Source organism: Aythya marila (assembly GCF_965140915.1).
Source record: "Aythya marila genome assembly, chromosome: 24".
In the NCBI taxonomy this organism is placed as follows: Eukaryota; Metazoa; Chordata; class Aves; order Anseriformes; family Anatidae; genus Aythya; species Aythya marila.
The window spans coordinates 5624642-5642514 of record NC_139065.1 but is presented as its reverse complement, the minus strand read 5'-3'; the positions used below and the strand labels follow the sequence as shown (position 1 = coordinate 5642514).

At 59.6% G+C, this 17873-nt stretch overlaps 1 protein-coding gene across 2 annotated transcripts in view; it reads left to right on the top strand.

The window, feature by feature from the left end:
- ITPR3 (inositol 1,4,5-trisphosphate receptor type 3) overlaps window positions 1–17873 on the top strand; it is a 40237-nt gene that overhangs the window by 8332 nt on the left and 14032 nt on the right. For both annotated transcript variants that reach the window (XM_082778239.1, XM_082778238.1), the window contains exons 3-33: window positions 3254–3375; window positions 5635–5721; window positions 5917–6075; window positions 6201–6299; window positions 6401–6484; window positions 7310–7456; window positions 7832–7927; window positions 8939–8989; window positions 9592–9734; window positions 9899–9998; window positions 10274–10434; window positions 11171–11312; window positions 11444–11605; window positions 11751–11923; window positions 12061–12180; window positions 12336–12518; window positions 12619–12870; window positions 13059–13203; window positions 13357–13504; window positions 13802–13998; window positions 14138–14267; window positions 14503–14560; window positions 14756–14921; window positions 15071–15235; window positions 15435–15503; window positions 15727–15852; window positions 16026–16148; window positions 16334–16534; window positions 16885–17136; window positions 17231–17356; window positions 17663–17788. In XM_082778239.1, coding sequence (XP_082634365.1) covers window positions 3254–3375; window positions 5635–5721; window positions 5917–6075; window positions 6201–6299; window positions 6401–6484; window positions 7310–7456; window positions 7832–7927; window positions 8939–8989; window positions 9592–9734; window positions 9899–9998; window positions 10274–10434; window positions 11171–11312; window positions 11444–11605; window positions 11751–11923; window positions 12061–12180; window positions 12336–12518; window positions 12619–12870; window positions 13059–13203; window positions 13357–13504; window positions 13802–13998; window positions 14138–14267; window positions 14503–14560; window positions 14756–14921; window positions 15071–15235; window positions 15435–15503; window positions 15727–15852; window positions 16026–16148; window positions 16334–16534; window positions 16885–17136; window positions 17231–17356; window positions 17663–17788 — 4313 coding nt within the window. The remainder of the gene's footprint in view (window positions 1–3253; window positions 3376–5634; window positions 5722–5916; window positions 6076–6200; window positions 6300–6400; window positions 6485–7309; window positions 7457–7831; window positions 7928–8938; window positions 8990–9591; window positions 9735–9898; window positions 9999–10273; window positions 10435–11170; window positions 11313–11443; window positions 11606–11750; window positions 11924–12060; window positions 12181–12335; window positions 12519–12618; window positions 12871–13058; window positions 13204–13356; window positions 13505–13801; window positions 13999–14137; window positions 14268–14502; window positions 14561–14755; window positions 14922–15070; window positions 15236–15434; window positions 15504–15726; window positions 15853–16025; window positions 16149–16333; window positions 16535–16884; window positions 17137–17230; window positions 17357–17662; window positions 17789–17873) is intronic.

The following is a 17873-nucleotide window of genomic DNA, read 5'->3' as shown; positions in this document are numbered from 1 at the left end:
CAGCCTCGGCGGTCACGTTTTGGGCCGCACCATCTCCTCGAGCGCTCGGGGCCGTACTCGTTCCCCGTGCTGGCAGCGCCGAGCGGGAGCGAGCTGCGACGGCCAGGCCGGGCGGAAAAGGGGATGAGTCACCCGAGGGCTGGGATGGATCCCGGCGTGTGGGAATGCTCGGGAAAAGCCCGGCCAGGCTGCTGGGGAGAGCCTCCTGCTCCCAGGCTGTGTTAGCCCCTGGGAGAGACCTTTGGGCTCTGCGGGAGCAAAGCGCTGCACCTGGGGCATCTCCTTTGTGCCCAACGCTGGGAAATGGTGTTCTTGTGCCTGGCACACTGCAGGGAGGGGTCCCTGAGGGCATCCTGGTGGGTCTGGGTGCCTGGAGCACCCCGCGGGTCCTGTGGGTGCTGTGGCAGGTAGGGACTGAGGCACGGCTGTGCTCCAGGAAAACTTCCCCAAACCAGTGATCGCGTTGTTGGATTTGGGGGTTGGTTTACGGCAGCCGTTCTTTATATACCAGCTACCATAATTTCAAGCCCCTTTGAAAAAAAAATCTGTTTAAATACTGGTTTCCCACTCTGCTTCGTGCCCCAGGCCCGTTCATTTTTTTTAATGAATTTTTTTTAACTGCCTGCAGTGGGGTGCTGTGCAGATGCCTTCCCCACTGCCAAGCAGCGACCTGGCTCTCCATGGAAGCCGCTGCCACTTGTTTGGGTTTGGGGCTGACTCTGGGGACATCTGACAGCCCCACAGAGCCCCGCGGCCCTGGCACACCCGGCAGCCATCCCTCTCCCAGCGGACTTTCACCTGGGGCTGGCTGGGAACAGCTGGGAGCTGGGCGCAAACCGGCACCAGTTCCGCGGGCTTGCTGGTCCCAGCAGCCGCAGCGTCTCCCTTCCTGGACATGGGCGGGTGTTGAATCTCTTTTCCAGACTAAGGTCTGCTCTAGACGTAGCCCTGCTCCCGGCAAACCGTATCAGGATATCCAGCCGCTTGTTTTAATGGCCGGAAAAGTAGCAGTCTGCCTTGTCGATAGCTATCACCGCGAGGGAGGTAAAAACAACGGGCTGGTGCTGTTTCCCTGCTGCAGCAGCAAGAGGCTTAAGAGGATTTTAATGGGTTGTTGCCATCCCCGTATCCTGTGGCTGGACCCTGCCCTTCCCGGCTCAGCTCCCTGGTGCTCGTTGCCTCGCCACCGGGGGGTTTGGGGGCACAGAGCGGGGAGCAGGGCCCTTCCCCACGAAGTCAGACCCAGGTGGGTTTTGGAAGTGCCCAAAGCCAGCCAGGAGCCTGGCTCTGCAGTGAGGGGCTCTGGCTGGGCTGCCTGCATCGTGCCCTCCGAGCCTCTGAAAGGCAGCTGGTGCTTCTCGGATATTTGCTTTTCGTTGTGCTTTCTTCCTCCCAAGCCTCTTCTCGGCCCTGCCTTTGGGCACATTGGGAAGAAGCAAATAAAACACCAAGTCCTGCGCTCAGTGGGGCAGGTGCCTGAGTTGAGGCTTGCGGCAGAGTCTGCGACGGTTGCAGGCCAAGGGGGCAGCTGGAGCCTGGCTGCTGGTGCCCCAAATACCCTGGATCCTCCCTGGTGGACACGCGGGAGGTTTCATCTCCATGGCTGTGCCCATCAGGAGCTGCTCAGCCCCATCCCTGATCCACATCTGGGCGCTGCTCCGGCTTGGTGCTCGCCGCGCAGTGCTGACATGGGAGCTTTCCTCGGCTTCCCTGCTTTCCGCCCACCATCCGTCTTGCAAAAGCTCCTCGGAATGTACACCTGGGTGCCAAAACCTCCGGCTTCCAGCACGAGCCTTGCTGAAGCCTTTCCGTGTGCAACTGATTCTGTGCCTCAGTTTCCTTCCTTGCAAAACCTGGCTTGGCGTGCAGCGATGGGGATGTGAGCAGCCCCTGCGGACAGGGAGTGCTTGGAGGCAGGGGGTTGATTTGCACCTCTGTCTTAATAGCTACGCTGGATTTTTTTTCCCCTCCCTCATTCCTCAGTTTCTCCTTTCTACCAGGTCCTTTTGCAACCTAATTAGCAATTTAATGAAAACGATTCAAGGTGCTGCAGGTGGCCCGGAGTGTTTCTGTGGCCCTGCTTGGAGGCAGTGGGAGAATGCAGCCAGGCATTACAGCAGCTACACTCGAGTCCCTGATTAAAAGCCCAGCGTCACAAAGCCTCCTTGGCACGGGACATGCCATTAGCAAATAGACCTGTAAAGTGAAATGTGAAACTTGGCCCCTAACCAGCAGCCCAAGCCGGTGAGAACTGTGCTCTGTGCTTGTTTGTTCGTCACTCCCAGGTAAATAAATACGTGCTTGCCAGCGAGCTGGGACCGGGGCCAGAGATGGAAGTGATTTTTCTTTTTGTGTCTGAAGGTTCTGGGCTGCTATTTCAGGCGTAATTCGGGTGACCCAGGCTGTAGGTCCCTTCCTGCCGTCGCCCCCTGTCCCTACACAGCATTGTACCATGAGCTGAATCAGATGCATGATGGAGCTGCCTCCTGGCTTCTAGAGGGCCGCTCTTGTGCCTGGATTCACAAAACCCTGGGGGTCTGCACCCCCCCATTTGGCCACAGCAGCGTGGGGAATAACAGCAAACTGGGGAGCAGAGCACATCCATGCTGCCAGCGTCTGGGGGAGCCAGGATCCAAACCCTTTGCATCCCCAGAGTGTTTCTTTTAGGACTGGAAGTGCAGCTGTTTGCAATCCAGATTTTAGGAGTGCTGGCTCGTAGCTTCCAGCATCGTTAATTAAGTCTCGTTGTGAGCAGGCACGGGAGAGCAGCAGCGTGTTTGCAGAGTCCTGGTGGCACGGCCACTGAGGGGACAGCATCCCGTGGCCTTGCTGCCTGGGTTCGGGGGCTGCAGAGCAGTGAGGGCAGTGCGGGGACGCCTGCTCCTGTCCCTATCCCGCTGCCTCTGCTCCCTTCCTCCAGCAGGATCCGCTCCCGGTTCAGCCCAGCTGTGCTTCATCAATACGTTTTCTCCCCCTGAAGCTTTCCTTCCCAAATTGCGTGGCCGTTTCCGATGGGAATGCTTCTATCGCGAGTCCAAGCAGTGGAGTCACTCCTGGCCTCTTTATTTATTACCCAAAACTAGTCCATCAGCTACCAGCGAGTGGCTCATCCTTCTACCTGTCCGCTTTGGACCCCTAGCAGCAGATGGGGTGGCTGCGGGCTGGGAGGATGCTGCTGGGTTGGGAGCAGGGGCTCTGGGTGATGCTGGTCCCAAGCCGCTGTGGCTTCACGTGTGCCTCCCTCTGCTCCCAGATTGCCTCTTCAAAGTATGTCCCATGAACCGCTACTCTGCCCAGAAGCAGTACTGGAAGGCCAAGCAGACCAAGCAGGACAAGGAGAAGATCGCTGATGTGGTGCTGCTGCAGAAGCTGCAGGTGAGCGGAGCTCCCGGCGCAAGGCACTGGCCAGTGGGGACGGTCCCCGTGGGCGAGTAGGGTGGCAGCCACGAAACCCCTCACTGTGCAAACCCAGAGACATTCTGCTTCCTGGAAAACATGCCTGGGAAGCCAGGACCTGCCCTGGGTTTTTCTGTTTTTGGGTGTCCCCCTGCTCAGCTCTGCTGCCTCCTGTCCCGCTGCCTTCCCCCCGGCACAGCCCCGGCACCCAGGGGTGCCCGGCATGGAGCCGTTGTGAGCAGGACCTGCTCCAACGGGCTGGGGAAGTGAAAGGCTCCTGTTGACTTCCACGAGGTTTGGAAAAGGCCCATGTTAAACATTGCATAATCACCTCAGACAGCTGGCGAGGCCCTGAGGATGATTCATAGCACCGAAGCTCAGGCAGGATTCATTAAATCATCTCGCCAGGCTTTGAGCTGGGCCCCGCAGCTCCCCCAGCTTCGCTTTTGGTGAGCGAAGTCCGAGGCAGTGTCCGGCCAGGGCGTCCTGGCTTTGGTTGGAGATGCCGAGACAGGGTCAGCGCCTCCTTGACCACGCTCAGAAACATGCATTTTCCTGCTCTGCTTAGGCAGTAATTTGTAACGTTGACAGCCGTACTGGCCACGACTGGACGGAGAGGCTCATTTCTGAGCCTGATTGATTGAACCTTGCTTCAGTTTTGTCTTCAAGAGATCCTGTAATTTCCTCGCTCTGTCCTGCTGCTCCCGGTGTTGCTCTTTTGGCACACGCCGCCGGCACCAGGAGCGGGCTGAAGACAGCAGCAACCCCCAGAGAGCTTCCTGAAGCAGCAGCAGCCCAGGTCCCAACAGGAGAAACCCTGCCCTGTACCCACTGGTGCCTTTCTGTGCTTGTGCTCCTGCCCCTTTGCTTGTAAGGGGGTTTTAGGCTCAGTGTTTTCTCGGCCGACTAATTGCAAGTGCAGCCAGATGCACCACAGAGGTTTTCCTCCTACCTCTGACATCTTTGGAGCCACCCCACAGCCTCTGGGGCTGCCCCTGTGCGCATCCCTGGTGCCCCATCCCTACTGGGGACAGACCCTGTTCCCTATGAGGGACAGGCTGCCAAGGTCAGCCCCTGTTGGCTCGGGGCAGCCTGTCCTCCCTCCTGGCCCCGTGTCTTTCAGCAAGGGAGGAGTTGAGATCTGGGTGCAGATTTAGGAGCCACCGCGGTGCCTGATGTCTCACCGGGGCCGTGTTGCTGCACGGGGTGGTTGTTAAACTCCCAGCTCGGCAGCAGAGCGGGTTTCCCCAGGCTCTTGGTTTGTTTTCCCAATGGCATCAGCCACCGCTGTGGTCCCTGGCCAGGTGGGAGCACATCATATGGGTGGCACCCAGCGCTCTGTGGGGATGGAGAATTAACCAAAGCGGTGGCAATGCCCAAAAGAGTGAAGGGGCTGGAGCCCAGTGCAACGTGCTGGGCAGATTCGAAGCCCTGATTCGCATCACAGACCGCCTGCCCCATCCTCCCACAGGGTACAGGCTGTGATTCCAGCTTTCTTTCCCAATTCCTCATGCAAGAGGGGGAGGAAGCAGGACGGGCAGGGGCGGATGCTCTCCCAGCCCCATCCCTCGCTGTGGTTTTCCCATCCCAGCTCCATGGGAGCGCGGGGCTGGTGCTGCCCAGGCTGTGCCCATGCCGGGGCCAGTGCCGCACCCTCACCATTCCCAGATGGATCCGCTGCCGGAGCAGATTCCTGCCTTGCTCCACGTCTGTTGACAGCACCCCTCTGGCTGCCAGAGCCGCCACGTTGAAAATGTCTGTGGTTTAGGAGAGAGGGGCTGGCAGGAGCAGCCCGTGGCAGATCTGAAAATGCTGACAGCTCTGGGCACGGCACTGCTGATGTGCAGCCTTCTGAATGTCGGTGTCGGTGCTGCCAGGAGCCCCCAGTGCCACTGATCCACTGGGATGGGGCATCGCCCCAGCCCTTGGTCCATTTGTGGTGCCACCCCGTATTGGAGAATTTTGTAGAAGCCTGTCCAAATTTTTAAATCCTTGGCTTAAAGCTCCTATGTGCTTCATGTCGTTGCGTAGGGCCACAGCAGGGTCCTGGGCTCAGCTCTCTGATGCTGAGGACCATCTTACGGACCGTGGTACCTGGGGGACAGAGGGATGCTGAGGCCATGTCACAGCCTGTCCCCTGCCCTCCCCGTAGCTCAGGGTGCCGGTGGTGCCCCTGGGGCTTGCTCTGGGTGGGATGGGGCTGCTTCCACCCTGAGCTCTTCTCCTTTTGGCATCCAGCATGCAGCCCAGATGGAGCAGAAGCAGAATGAGACTGAGAACAAGAAGGTGCATGGGGACGTGGTGAAGTACGGCAGCGTCATACAGGTACGGCACTCACAGCTCCTCTGCCCCCAGGCTGCTCAGGCTGCTGGGTTTTGGGGAAAAAACACACAGATCCAGTGAATGTGAGCTGGGCACCTGGTGGGCAGGGGCTTGTGGTGCCCCTCCTGGGTAGGACCGGCACCGGGGACCTGGGGCTGTGCCAGGTCACCCCAGCTCACCCCAACGTTTGCTCCTCAGCTCCTGCACATGAAGAGCAACAAGTACCTGACAGTGAACAAGCGGCTGCCGGCCCTGCTGGAGAAGAACGCCATGCGGGTGACGCTGGATGCCACTGGCAACGAGGGGTCCTGGCTCTTCATCCAGCCCTTCTGGAAGCTGAGGAGCAACGGAGATAATGTGAGCACAGGGCTGCAAAGCGCCCAGAAGAAGCTGGGCTGAGCAGTGCTCAGGCATGCCAGGGCTCACATCCCCACCGAGCACCCTTCTCATGCTCTCTCCCCTGTTCTCCTTTTGCTCCCCAGGTAGTCGTGGGAGACAAAGTGATCCTGAACCCTGTGAACGCCGGGCAGCCGCTGCACGCCAGCAACTATGAGCTTGCAGACAACGCTGGCTGCAAGGAGGTGCTGGGGCTGGCTGGGGGCTTGACTGGTTTTCTTTTTTTTTGTTCTTTTCTTGTCCCATTTCCCTTCTGGGATTGTGACCTTGCTCTCTTGCTGCCTAGGTGAACTCAGTCAATTGTAACACCAGCTGGAAAATCAACCTTTTCATGCAGTTCCGCGACCACATGGAGGAAGTGCTGAAGGGGGTAAGGAAGGAGATTCGGCCGCCGGCCGCTCGGGACGCGACGGGCTCAGGGGATCCAGCCCCATCCCCTGCTCAGGCAGGACACTGTAGCTGTTTGGCTGTGTGACAAGGGCAGGATGCCTCGAGGGGCTTGGTTTCTAGGGGAATTCATCACTCGGAGCACTTAACAGGGAGCTGGAGCTGGGATTTTCGGTATCTATGGGCAGGAGGTGCCCAGGGGGCATCAGGTTACCTCCTGCCTTATTGTATTCAATCGGCTCCCAAGGACAATATGAGGCACACATGGTGCCAGCTCTGGTTCCAGCTACGGGGACAATTTCTGGCTGTTCAGCCATGCAGCAGGGCTGGCTGCTGCCTGGGAAAGGAACTTTCCCTGCAGAGCTATTGTTCGGGTCGGAGGTCCTCCAGGAAGCAGCTGGCTGGATATTGATTGTTAGGACCTCACAGATCTTCATCCCCAGGCGCCTGCTTATCCCCAGCTTCCTCTGCATCCTCCTCCTGGGGTGTTAATGCCATAAATGTGTTGGTGAGCAGAGCCTCTGCCCGCTCCGGGGGTGCGAAGTGGGGGGTTTGTACCCATTTCACAGCCTAGGGAGTAGAGGCAGAGAGAAGCAGCTGGTGCAAGTAAACAGAGTGATGGCATTGCAAAGCACAGGGTGCCCCCGTGTCCCCACCACCCCATGCACGGGCAAGGTGCCCTCCCCTGGGCTTGGAGGAGCATTTATGCTACTAGAAGTGGCTTTTAGCAGAGCCATGGCCACCCTCCTTCATGGGGCTGGGGGGGGAATGCTGCCTCCGTGTCCTCACAGCCATGTCCCGGTGCCAGGGGGACGTGGTGAGGCTCTTCCACGCCGAGCAGGAGAAGTTCCTCACCTGCGACGAGTACAAAGGCAAGCTGCACGTCTTCCTCCGCACCACCCTGAGGCAGTCGGCCACCTCGGCCACCAGCTCCAACGCCCTGTGGGAGGTGGAGGTAAGCGGGGCCGTGGGCATCTGGGGTGCCTCCCCATGCCTGGGGAGGCTGTTGGAACCAGTGCTTGTTTCGGTATGTTTCAGGCCCTGAATTTCCACTTTCTGGTGGCCTGAGTGCCCTGGTGAAAGCCAGCAGGCTTGAGCTCTGAGAGGGAGCTGGAAGCCACGTGTGCTGACGGATGGGCGATTTTATAGCTCGGGCTGCCCTGGAGGAGATGGGTGTCCCTCAGCCCCTCGGTGGCTCAGTGCCCCAAGCTTCTTTGCTTGTGGGCACCTTTGGGACAGGATGGGGATCTTGTCACCGGTGGCTTTGCTGGGGGCCAGGACCAGGACTGGTATCACAGCCCTGCTCTGAGTGCTCCTCTGCTCCTTCCAGGTGGTCCACCACGACCCATGCCGAGGGGGCGCCGGGCACTGGAACGGCTTGTACCGCTTCAAGCACCTTGCCACGGGCAACTACCTGGCAGCCGAGGTAAGGGGGCGAGCACAGGGGTACAGAAAGCTGCCCTGCCCTCGAGAGGCTGTCAGCAGAAGTAGAACCCACCCTTAGATAGAGCAGTGATGTCCAAAATGCTCCTGGCTGCCTCCCCTCTGGCCCTGGCACGTGTAACCAGGGGGCAGTAGGGGGTGGCTGGGATTTTCCTGTTTGCTCACTCTGGGCCAAGCGACTGTACTGGCACAACCTCCTTGTGGGATGGAAGCAGCAGATAACTCATCCGGCTGCGTTTAACTCTTCCTGTCCAGGTTTTGTCCTTCCTCATCCTCTGGTCAGTGGAGGCATCCAGGGCTGGGAAGGGCTGGGGGAGGTGTGGGCAAAGCCTGAGCCTGGAAACCCCCAAATGGGTTTTGCTCCCATTTAAGGTCGGCTTAAGGCCTCCTGACAGAGGCACAAAGAGGTTTCTGCTCTTAGGTAATGTGGTTTATATGACACTAATGCCCAAGGGAAAAGTGTTAGACCTGCTGCCAGGGGAGCAGGGACGTGCCGAGGGAGCTGGGTGCACCCCGTGCTGAAGGCGTGCCGTCACTGCGGAAGATGACCCAAGGGGGCCCCTTCTGCCACAGGCAGGATGGAAATAGCACTTACTGGATCCAATGCTGAGCCTCTGAAATTTGGGTGCTTTAAACCAAAAGACATTCAGCTGACCTCTGCAGAGGAAAGAAGATCCCCATCCTGGGCTGGTGCTGCCTGGCTTGTGGTGCTCAGTGAGACCCTAACCTGGGGCCTCGAGGGATTTGCAGCGAGAGCTTGTCTTGCTGCGATGCAGAGCCCCGGGGCTCGCTCTGCCCCTGTCCTCCTCCGTGGGGCTGCAGCTCTGTGCCCTGGGCGTGGGTCACGTCCTCCAGCCCCATCCGGGCAGGTTTTGTCTCTCTGCAGTGTGCATGAGCAAGGAAGGAACAGAAACAACGCCCCACGCTTAGGGCTTTGGAGGGACTGAGGGGGAGGGCTGGGAGCTGTCTTTCATCTCCCTCTTTAACTTTTCAGGAAAACCCAAGTTATAAAGGAGACGTGGCTGAGCCCAAAGCAGCGCCCACGGTGAGCTGTGTGCAGCCTTGCTAGCAGAAATGCTGCTGCCGCTGCCTGAAACCACGCTGCCTCTTAGACTCTGCCTGAAAGCAGGGAAATGCCCCAAAAAAAGAGCCCGCCACGGGGACAGTGCCCGCGCTGTGCCACCGGGTCCCGCTTGGTGCTGAGGTTGTGGCTGGAGGCTGTCCTGGCACAGGGCTGCCGAGCAGAGCATCCCGCATCCCGCACTCTAGAGTAGCATCCCCATGTCCCGCTTGCAAGAGGACCCCGCCGAAATCTGTCGGAGAGGGGTCCCAGTGCATGTTGGATCCCCAGGCCACGGGGGTGTGCAGACGAAGTGCTGGTAGAAGAGAGATTTGGACTTATTTTTTTTTCCTCTTCGGTGAGGTTTGGAGAAGGGGTGTCCCCGTAGCTCAGGGGCATTGTGCCATGCTTGTGCTCTTGCAGCCCCTCGTTTGCCTCTGCACTACGAGGCTCAGCCCGGCACCCGAGCCAAAGCTTCTGCACTGAGCGTAGCCGCTGCGTGTCCTCCGATGCTGTGTGCACAGAGAGGTTGGGCTCGGCGGGGCGACCTCTCTGCTCGGGGCTCAAAGCCATTTTCCCTGGTGCAGGGGGGCAGCAGCCGCTCCAGCCGCAGGAACACGGGGGAGAAGATCAAGTACCGGCTGGTGGCCGTGCCCCACGGCAATGACATCGCCTCCCTCTTCGAGCTGGACCCCACCACGCTGCAGAAGACGGACTCCTTCGTCCCGCGGTACGTGAGAAGCGCCAACATGGAGGGGTGGAAATAAAGAAGGGAGGATTCATCCACGGTGGGAAGTTTTGTCACAAGGGAAGCTTTGCTGGGTGCTGGGGGAAGTGGTGGGTGCCAGCATGTCTGCGCGGGGGCTGCTGACCAAGGCACCATGCTGTCTGCAGGAACTCGTACGTGCGGCTGCGCCACCTCTGCACCAACACGTGGATCCAGAGCACCTACGTGCCCATCGACATTGATGAGGAGAGACCCATCCGCCTCATGGTGCGGCCCCATACCCTGCTCCCATCCACGGATTTACCCCCTGGCTCCTTCCTCCTTCCCACCCCGCTCTGCCCAGGGGCACCCCAACCTTCACCCAGAGACCGTGATGACCCAAGGGGGCAGTGGGCCGCCAGCCCACAGCCTCCCCCAGTCACGTCAAGCCCATCCCAGTCCTTCCAGTGGGGACAAACTGGGCCCCTGGTGCCAGCTGGGTGGATGCGGGGACACTTGGTGCTGCCCTGCCTCTGTGACACCGCTTCCCTGTTCCTTCCCAGCTGGGCACGTGTCCCACCAAAGAAGACAAAGAAGCGTTTGCCATCGTCTCCGTGCCCGTGTCTGAGATCCGGGACCTGGACTTTGCCAACGACGCCAGCTCGATGCTGGCCAATGTGGTGGAGAAGATGAACGAAGGTTTTCTCAGCCAGAACGACCGGAGGTAAAAAGTCATTTCCCTGTGGAGATGGGGCTGTGCTGGAGCCCTCCAGCATCTCTGCAGAATGGGGCCCCTGCCTGGGTCATGGTGCCGGCTCTGCCTTGCTTTCCTGCCCGTGACCCAAATCCACGCCTGCTTCTCCCAGGGATCTGGCGAGGAAATCAGATAACAGCACAGACCCGCTCTGGCCCCTCCTTTGCTGCTAGAAAAATAACTGAGGGGCTGGGAGATGGCCCCATGATAGGGGCAGCCTGGTTAGTCACGGTGTTATTTTTAGGTGGGTGGGTTCTTGGCGTTTCCTGAGCAAACACAGATACCCGGTGGGACAGAGCGAGCCGCTGCCGCCCTGCCAGCCCGCCCCACGCTGGTCCCATGGCGCTTGCACCACTCTGAATGTGACTCAAGGGGCAGAGGCATTGAACACAAAATCCCCGGCGTGAATCACGAGCACAAACCCATGACATTTACCATGGCACCTGACTTGAGACAATAATTTCCGTAGGAACTGCAGGGGCTGCAAAGCCTCACGGTTCAGGGCAGCCACTGGCCTCTAGCAGTAGGGAGGATCGGCCAGCAGCTTCCCCGGCAGTGTTTTGAGCCCTGAACGTGGGCTTTTTGGTCCTACAAAATGTGCCAGCAGCATTGCAGGCACCTGAGCACGGGTGGGCTGCATGCGGTGGGTGAGTGGCCTCCCTGGAAGGAGGGTCCCACCGCCCCGCTGGCACCGTGCCCCTTGCAGGTTCGTGATCCAACTGCTGGAGGACTTGGTGTTCTTCGTCAGCGATGTCCCCAACAACGGCCAGAACGTGCTGGACATCGTGGTGACCAAGCCCAACCGGGAGCGGCAGAAGCTCATGCGGGAGCAGAACATCCTGAAGCAGGTGAGGGGCCATGACCGTGCACCTGGGTAAGGCTGAGGTCTGGCAGTGCACCAAGCACAGCTGATGCCCAGCCATGCATGGGAGGCAGTGTGGAGGGTGACACAGCACTTACATCCCTGCTTTTGGGGCAGATCTTTGGGATTCTGAAAGCCCCCTTCAAGGACAAGGGTGGCGAAGGGCCCTTGGTGCGGCTGGAGGAGCTGTCGGACCAGAAGAACGCTCCCTACCAGTACATGTTTCGGCTGTGCTACCGTGTGCTGCGGCACTCCCAGGAGGATTATCGCAAAAACCAGGTGGGCTGGGGGGTAGAAGTGGGGAGCCCCCATCCCACCTCACGTTGCACAGCCCTGGGGGGCTGCAGAGGTCGTGATGGGGTAGGGGAGCATCGGCAGACCCTGCTGTGCAGCCTCACACTTGCCATCTCTCTGCCCGCTCCAGGAGCACATAGCCAAGCAGTTCGGGATGATGCAGTCCCAGATTGGCTACGACATCCTGGCCGAGGACACCATCACGGCCCTGCTGCACAACAACCGCAAGCTGCTGGAGAAGCACATCACGAAGACCGAGGTGGAGACCTTCGTCAGCCTGGTGCGCAAGAACCGCGAGCCACGGTGCGTGCCCAGCACCCCCATCCCGAGGGGCTTTTAGCAGCTTGACGGGTGGGATGTGCCTTGAGCAGAGGCAAAAAGAGCCCCCCCATGGACCCCCTTTCACAGCGAGCTGTCTCTGCCCTGCCCTCGCTCCCCAGGTTTTTGGACTACCTCTCGGACCTGTGCGTGTCCAACCACATCGCCATCCCCGTCACCCAGGAGCTGATCTGCAAGTGTGTGCTGGACCCAAAAAATAGTGACATCCTCATCAAAACTGAGTGAGTAGTCATGGGGAGAGATGTTCCACGGTTGGGGTTCAGTGCCTGGCCAGCCTGCTGCCGTGGTGCCCCTGTAAAACCTGGAAAACCCCCATCACACCCCGAGGTGCTCCATCCTCAGCAGCATCTCCAGGTTTACTCCTACCCCACCCCAGGCTGCGGCCAGTGAAGGAGATGTCCCAGACCCACGAGTACCTGAGCATTGAGTACTCAGAGGAGGAGGTCTGGCTAACCTGGACCGACAAGAACAATGACCACCATGAGAAAAGCATCCGGCAGCTGGCGCAGGAGGCCCGGGCTGGTAATGCCCACGACGAGAACGTTCTCAGCTACTACAGGTGACAATCCTGTGGCACCCTCTCCCCAGGCTCTGGGGAGACAGGGTGAGGACGTAAGGGTTGCATGGCCTCGCTCCTTCTCCACCTTGTCCCCACACAGGTACCAGCTGAAGCTCTTTGCCCGCATGTGTCTGGACCGCCAGTACTTGGCCATCAAGGAGATCTCCCAGCAGCTGGGGGTGGACCTGATCTTCCTCTGCATGGCGGATGAAATGCTGCCCTTCGATCTCCGGGCGTCCTTCTGCCACCTCATGTTGCACGTGCACGTGGACAGGGACCCCCAGGAGCTGGTGATGCCCGTCAAGTTTGCGCGGCTCTGGACCGAGATCCCCACGGCCATCACCATCAAAGAGTGAGAGGCGCTGGGGCTTTGGGGGACGTGGGAGGTGGGGTGGCAGATGTCCTCCTGTGGTCTCCATCACAGTCACAAGCATTGCTCCTGGCCGTGATGGCTCTCAGCATGCCCCTGGGCAGTGCTCCTGCCCGGCTGGGCAAGGAGACCCACTGCCATCCAGCTCATCCTGCCGTCTCCCCTCGCAGCTACGACTCCAACCTCAACGCCTCGCGAGATGACAAGAAAAACAAGTTTGCCAGCACCATGGAGTTCGTGGAGGACTACCTGAACAACGTGGTGAGCGAGGCGGTGCCCTTCGCCAACGAGGAGAAGAACAAGCTCACCTTCGAGGTGCGAGACCTGCTGGTGTCACTGGCACCTCGCGCAGCCATCGGCCACCTCCATGCCTTGCAGCTGCCTCTGGGGCAAGGCTGGCTGTGCCGGCATCCCATGTTTACAGCCCTGAGCACAGCAAGGTCTGGAGCTTGCTTTGTCCTTCCCCAGGTCGTCAGCCTTGCCCACAACCTCATCTACTTCGGCTTCTACAGCTTCAGTGAGCTGCTGCGCCTGACGCGGACGCTGCTGGGCATCATCGACTGCGTCCAAAACCCGCAGCTGATGATGCAGGCGGTCTACAACGACGAGGTGACGGGTGAGTCCCTGCTCCAAAACCAGGCATGGTCCCAGGGGAAGGTAGTTCCTGTGGTCTGCCCAGTGCTTTCCAGTTTGGGCTGCAAGAGAGCAAGCTGCAGGTTTGGTTGTGTGGAAATTTGGGCTGGGTATGCAACAGGAGACAGGAGATGCTGAGTCCTTGGCCACAGCAGAGAAATAGCCAGTCCTTCCTGCTGGTTCTCTGGTTAACAGCTACATTTGCACTTGAAGTGGGCCCTTCCATCAGTCTTCTTCCCCCTCTCTTCCCTCCGCATTAACTCTGTGGCTGCTTCTGCAGGGAAGAATGTGCGGAGGTCGATCCAGGGCGTTGGGCAGATGATGTCCACCATGGTGCTAAGCAGGAAACAGTCCATCTTCAGCCCCCCGAGCCTCAGTGCTGGCTCTACCCCTGAGCCAGTGGACAGAGGGAGGAGCATTGAGAACGAGAACATTGTGGTGATGGAGACCAAGCTGAAGATCCTGGAGATCTTGCAGGTGGGAGCTGGAGGAGCATCGTGGAGCTGCGGGTGGGACCTGTGGGATGGGGTGGGAAGATGTAGTTTTCTGATGCAAGGAGGCAGATGGTGTGATGAGAGGTCTCACTTTTGCTTTCTTCCCTTCCCGCTACTGCCAGTTCATCCTGAACGTGCGGCTGGACTACAGGATCTCCTACCTGCTTTCCGTCTTCAAGAAGGAGTTTGTGGAAGTCTACCCCATGCAGGACAGCGCGGCCGACGGGACGGCTCCAGCCTTCGACTCCACAAGTAACTCTTCCCCTTTGCTCCTGGTACAACCCCAGCTCCAGCAGCTCTCCATCCTCCACCTCTGCTGGCTGAGAGCCCAGGGGATCGGAGTTTGTGCAGGAGGGACGAGGTGTCCCGTGTCCATCGTGGACGCTTGGACATGGGCTGGGAAGCTGGGCCGGATCCTGCGGGGTTTCTGCTGATGCATGGGGATCGTGTTGGCCACCTCATTCATCTCCCTTTCGTCTCCCTGCAGCTGCAGCCATGAATCTGGACCGGATCGGCGAGCATGCAGAGGCCATGTTCGGTGTGGGGTGAGTCCCTGCCCCTCTAGTGCATAGGTAGCCTGGCTGTAGGGCCCTTCCTGTATTCACTCTGAGGCTGAGAGCTGCAGGTGATGAGGAAGACAAGACTCTAAAGGCTAATGTAGCTGTCCCCATCAGCCCTGAGGGCTGACTGAGTGCACGCAAGCTCCCACGTGGCTGCTAACGCTTTCGTCCCGGCTTCAGGAAGACGAGCAGCATGCTGGAGGTGGATGACGAAGGAGGGAGGATGTTCCTGCGGGTGCTGATCCACCTGACGATGCACGACTACCCGCCGCTCATCTCCGGCTCCCTGCAGCTCCTCTTCAAGCACTTCAGCCAGAGGCAGGAGGTCCTGCACACCTTCAAGCAGGTAACCCCCCAGCACCTCGGTGCTGGTCCTGGCTGGGGTGGCTGCACCCGATGGCCCCTTTGCTTGGGAGGGGGGTCCGGGTGTGGATGGGAGTGGGGTCTGTGCCCCAAACCGGCTGCACAGGGGAGCCCCCGGGAATGTCACTGCAGGTTCAGCTCCTGATCTCAGCCCAGGATGTCGAGAACTACAAGGTGATCAAGTCAGAGCTGGACAAACTCCGCACCATGGTGGAGAAATCTGAGCTGTGGGTGGACAAGAAAGGCAGCGTCAAAGGGGACAGCACGGGGGACGGGAACAAGAAGGAGAAGAAAGAGGTGAGAGTCCTGAGCAAGGTGCTGGGAACTAAGTGGGGAGAGGACTGGGGGGCAGAGGAGCAGCTCACTTCAGTCCAACACCCGGCAGCTCTCGGTGGGCCACGCACACCTCTTGGGGAAGGGTTCTGTGGGGTGCAGCTGTGGCCCAGGCTTTGGAGAGGTGTGGCGGGACCCTGACGCTGCTTCTGTCCCCTCGCAGCACACTGCTGATGAAGAGGTCATTGCTCCAGGAGAGAAGAGCAGCGAGAACTACCAGATAGTCAAGGGGGTGAGTGGGACCGAAAACTGTCCCCAGGGCTGGCTGGGGCACCTGCAGGAAGGGACAGGGAGAAACTGGGGGGGTACTTCCAATCTTTTCTGGGGTTCAACCATCCATTGAGTTCAGTCTCTTCTGGGGCACATCTGGATATCAAGCAGATCCCTGGTGCTGGTGGCCATCCTGGTGGCTCCCAGGCTCAACTCCCCTCTGGCCTTGCTCCTTCTCTCTCCAGATCCTGGAGCGGCTCAATAAGATGTGTGGTGTTGGCGAGCAAGTGCGCAAGAAGCAGCAGCGCCTGCTGAAGAACATGGACGCCCACAAAGTGATGCTGGATCTGCTGCAGATCCCCTATGAGAAGGTGGGTGGGCAGAAGCCGGCTGGTCCCAAAGCGTCTGGGCAAGGGGTGGGGGACATGGGGACACCCTGGGTTGGGCATGGCTGGGTCCTGCGGCTGGGCAAGGCAGGAGGGGCAGCAGCCTGCTCCATCCCTCTCCAATCCCGGGTGTTTGTCCCCTCTCTGCCCTTCCTCAGGGTGATGCCAAGATGCTGGAGATCCTGAAGTTCACCCACCAGTTCCTGCAGAAGTTTTGTGCTGGCAATCAGGAAAACCAGGCCCTGCTGCACAAACACCTCAACCTCTTCCTGACCCCAGGGGTAAGGAGAGGGGGGCAGCGGGTGGTCACAGGCAGTAGCACGGGGAGAGGCTTCAGCACCGCTCCTGGGGCTGAGAGCAGGAGATGGAAAGGCCAGGAGGAGACCCGTGGAAGAGGCAGGGCTGGGGCATGAAGGGGGCTGAGCCTCGCAGCCCCCAGCCTCACGCCGTCCCCCTGGTTCTGCAGCTCCTGGAGGCCGAGACGATGCAGCACATCTTCCTCAACAACTACCAGCTCTGCTCAGAGATCAACGAGACGGTGCCGCAGCACTTCATCCACTGTGTGGCCACCCACGGCCGCCACGTGCAGTACCTGGACTTCCTGCACACCATCATCAAGGCCGAGGGCAAGTACGTCAAGAAGTGCCAGGACATGATCATGACCGAGGTAAGCGCCTCTACCCCTCTCCCCTACGGGGTGCAGCGGGGCACGGCTCCCAGGAGGAGTGTGCATGGCTTCTCCCTCGGGCAAGAGCCTTCCCAAGCATGCCGGTTTCTCCCTGGAGTTGGAAAAATCTCCAAGAGATGCAAAAATCTGAGAGCCAATAACCATTCTGCAGTGCCACAAGTTGTGATTTACGATTGCATCGCAAATGTCCACTTTTCCCCATAAACGCACGACCCATTCAGCCGGGTGCTCCCTCTCAGCCCTCCCCGGTGCAGAGGATGCATTTTTCTGCCTCTCGAGGTTTCTCACCCTCCTTCTGCGGGGCGGTGACCAGTGACCCTTCCCCACAGCTCACCAATGCTGGGGACGACGTGGTGGTTTTCTACAACGACAAGGCGTCGCTGGCCACCCTCCTGGAGATGATGACGGCAGCCAGGGACGGGGTGGAGGAGAACAGCCCGCTGATGTACCACATCTCCCTGGTGGACCTGCTGGCCGCCTGCGCCGAAGGCAAGAACGTCTACACGGAGATCAAATGCACGTCCCTGCTGCCCTTGGAGGACGTGGTGCGGGTGGTGACACACGAGGACTGCATCACGGAGGTATGGGGTGCCTCTCGAGGAGGGCACCGGTGGCTTTGCTCTGTTTTCTGTCCCTCTGATGGTGCCCGCACCCTGTCCTCTCCCTCCCCGGCAGGTGAAGATGGCCTACGTGAACTTTGTCAACCACTGCTACGTGGACACAGAGGTGGAGATGAAGGAGATCTACACCAGCAACCACATCTGGACTCTTTTTGAGAACTTCACCCTGGATATGGCCCAGGTGCGTGAGGAGGGCCTGGCAGGGGTGACACGGCAGCAATGGCTGCTGCATTGGGTGGGGACAGCTCAGTGCCACTGAGGCTCCTTGAAGCCTGGGGAGTCAGACAGGGGGCATGGGCACCATGGGGACTTGTGTAGCTGCCATACTGGGGAGCAGTCAGAGCTCTGGCACGGACCCAGGAGCTGTGTCACCGTCCATGTCCCTTGGCTCAGCAAGGTCTCAGCAGCTCTGCATGGCAGCATCATCCACCCAGAACACTTGGTCACCTTGCCCTGGTGCCATCAGAGTCCTCCCTTCTCCTCACAGATGTGCAAAAAGCGAGAGAAGCGCCTGCCGGACCCCACGCTGGAGAAGTACGTGCTGACGGTGGTGCTGGACACCATCAACGCGTTCTTCAGCTCCCCCTTCTCGGAGAACAGCACCTCCCTGCAGGTAATGAGGCTCTGCACGGCCAGGCCACGCACGGAGAGGGGAAAAGGGCTCACCAAGCCCTGAGTAGCGAGGTATGGAAGCACCT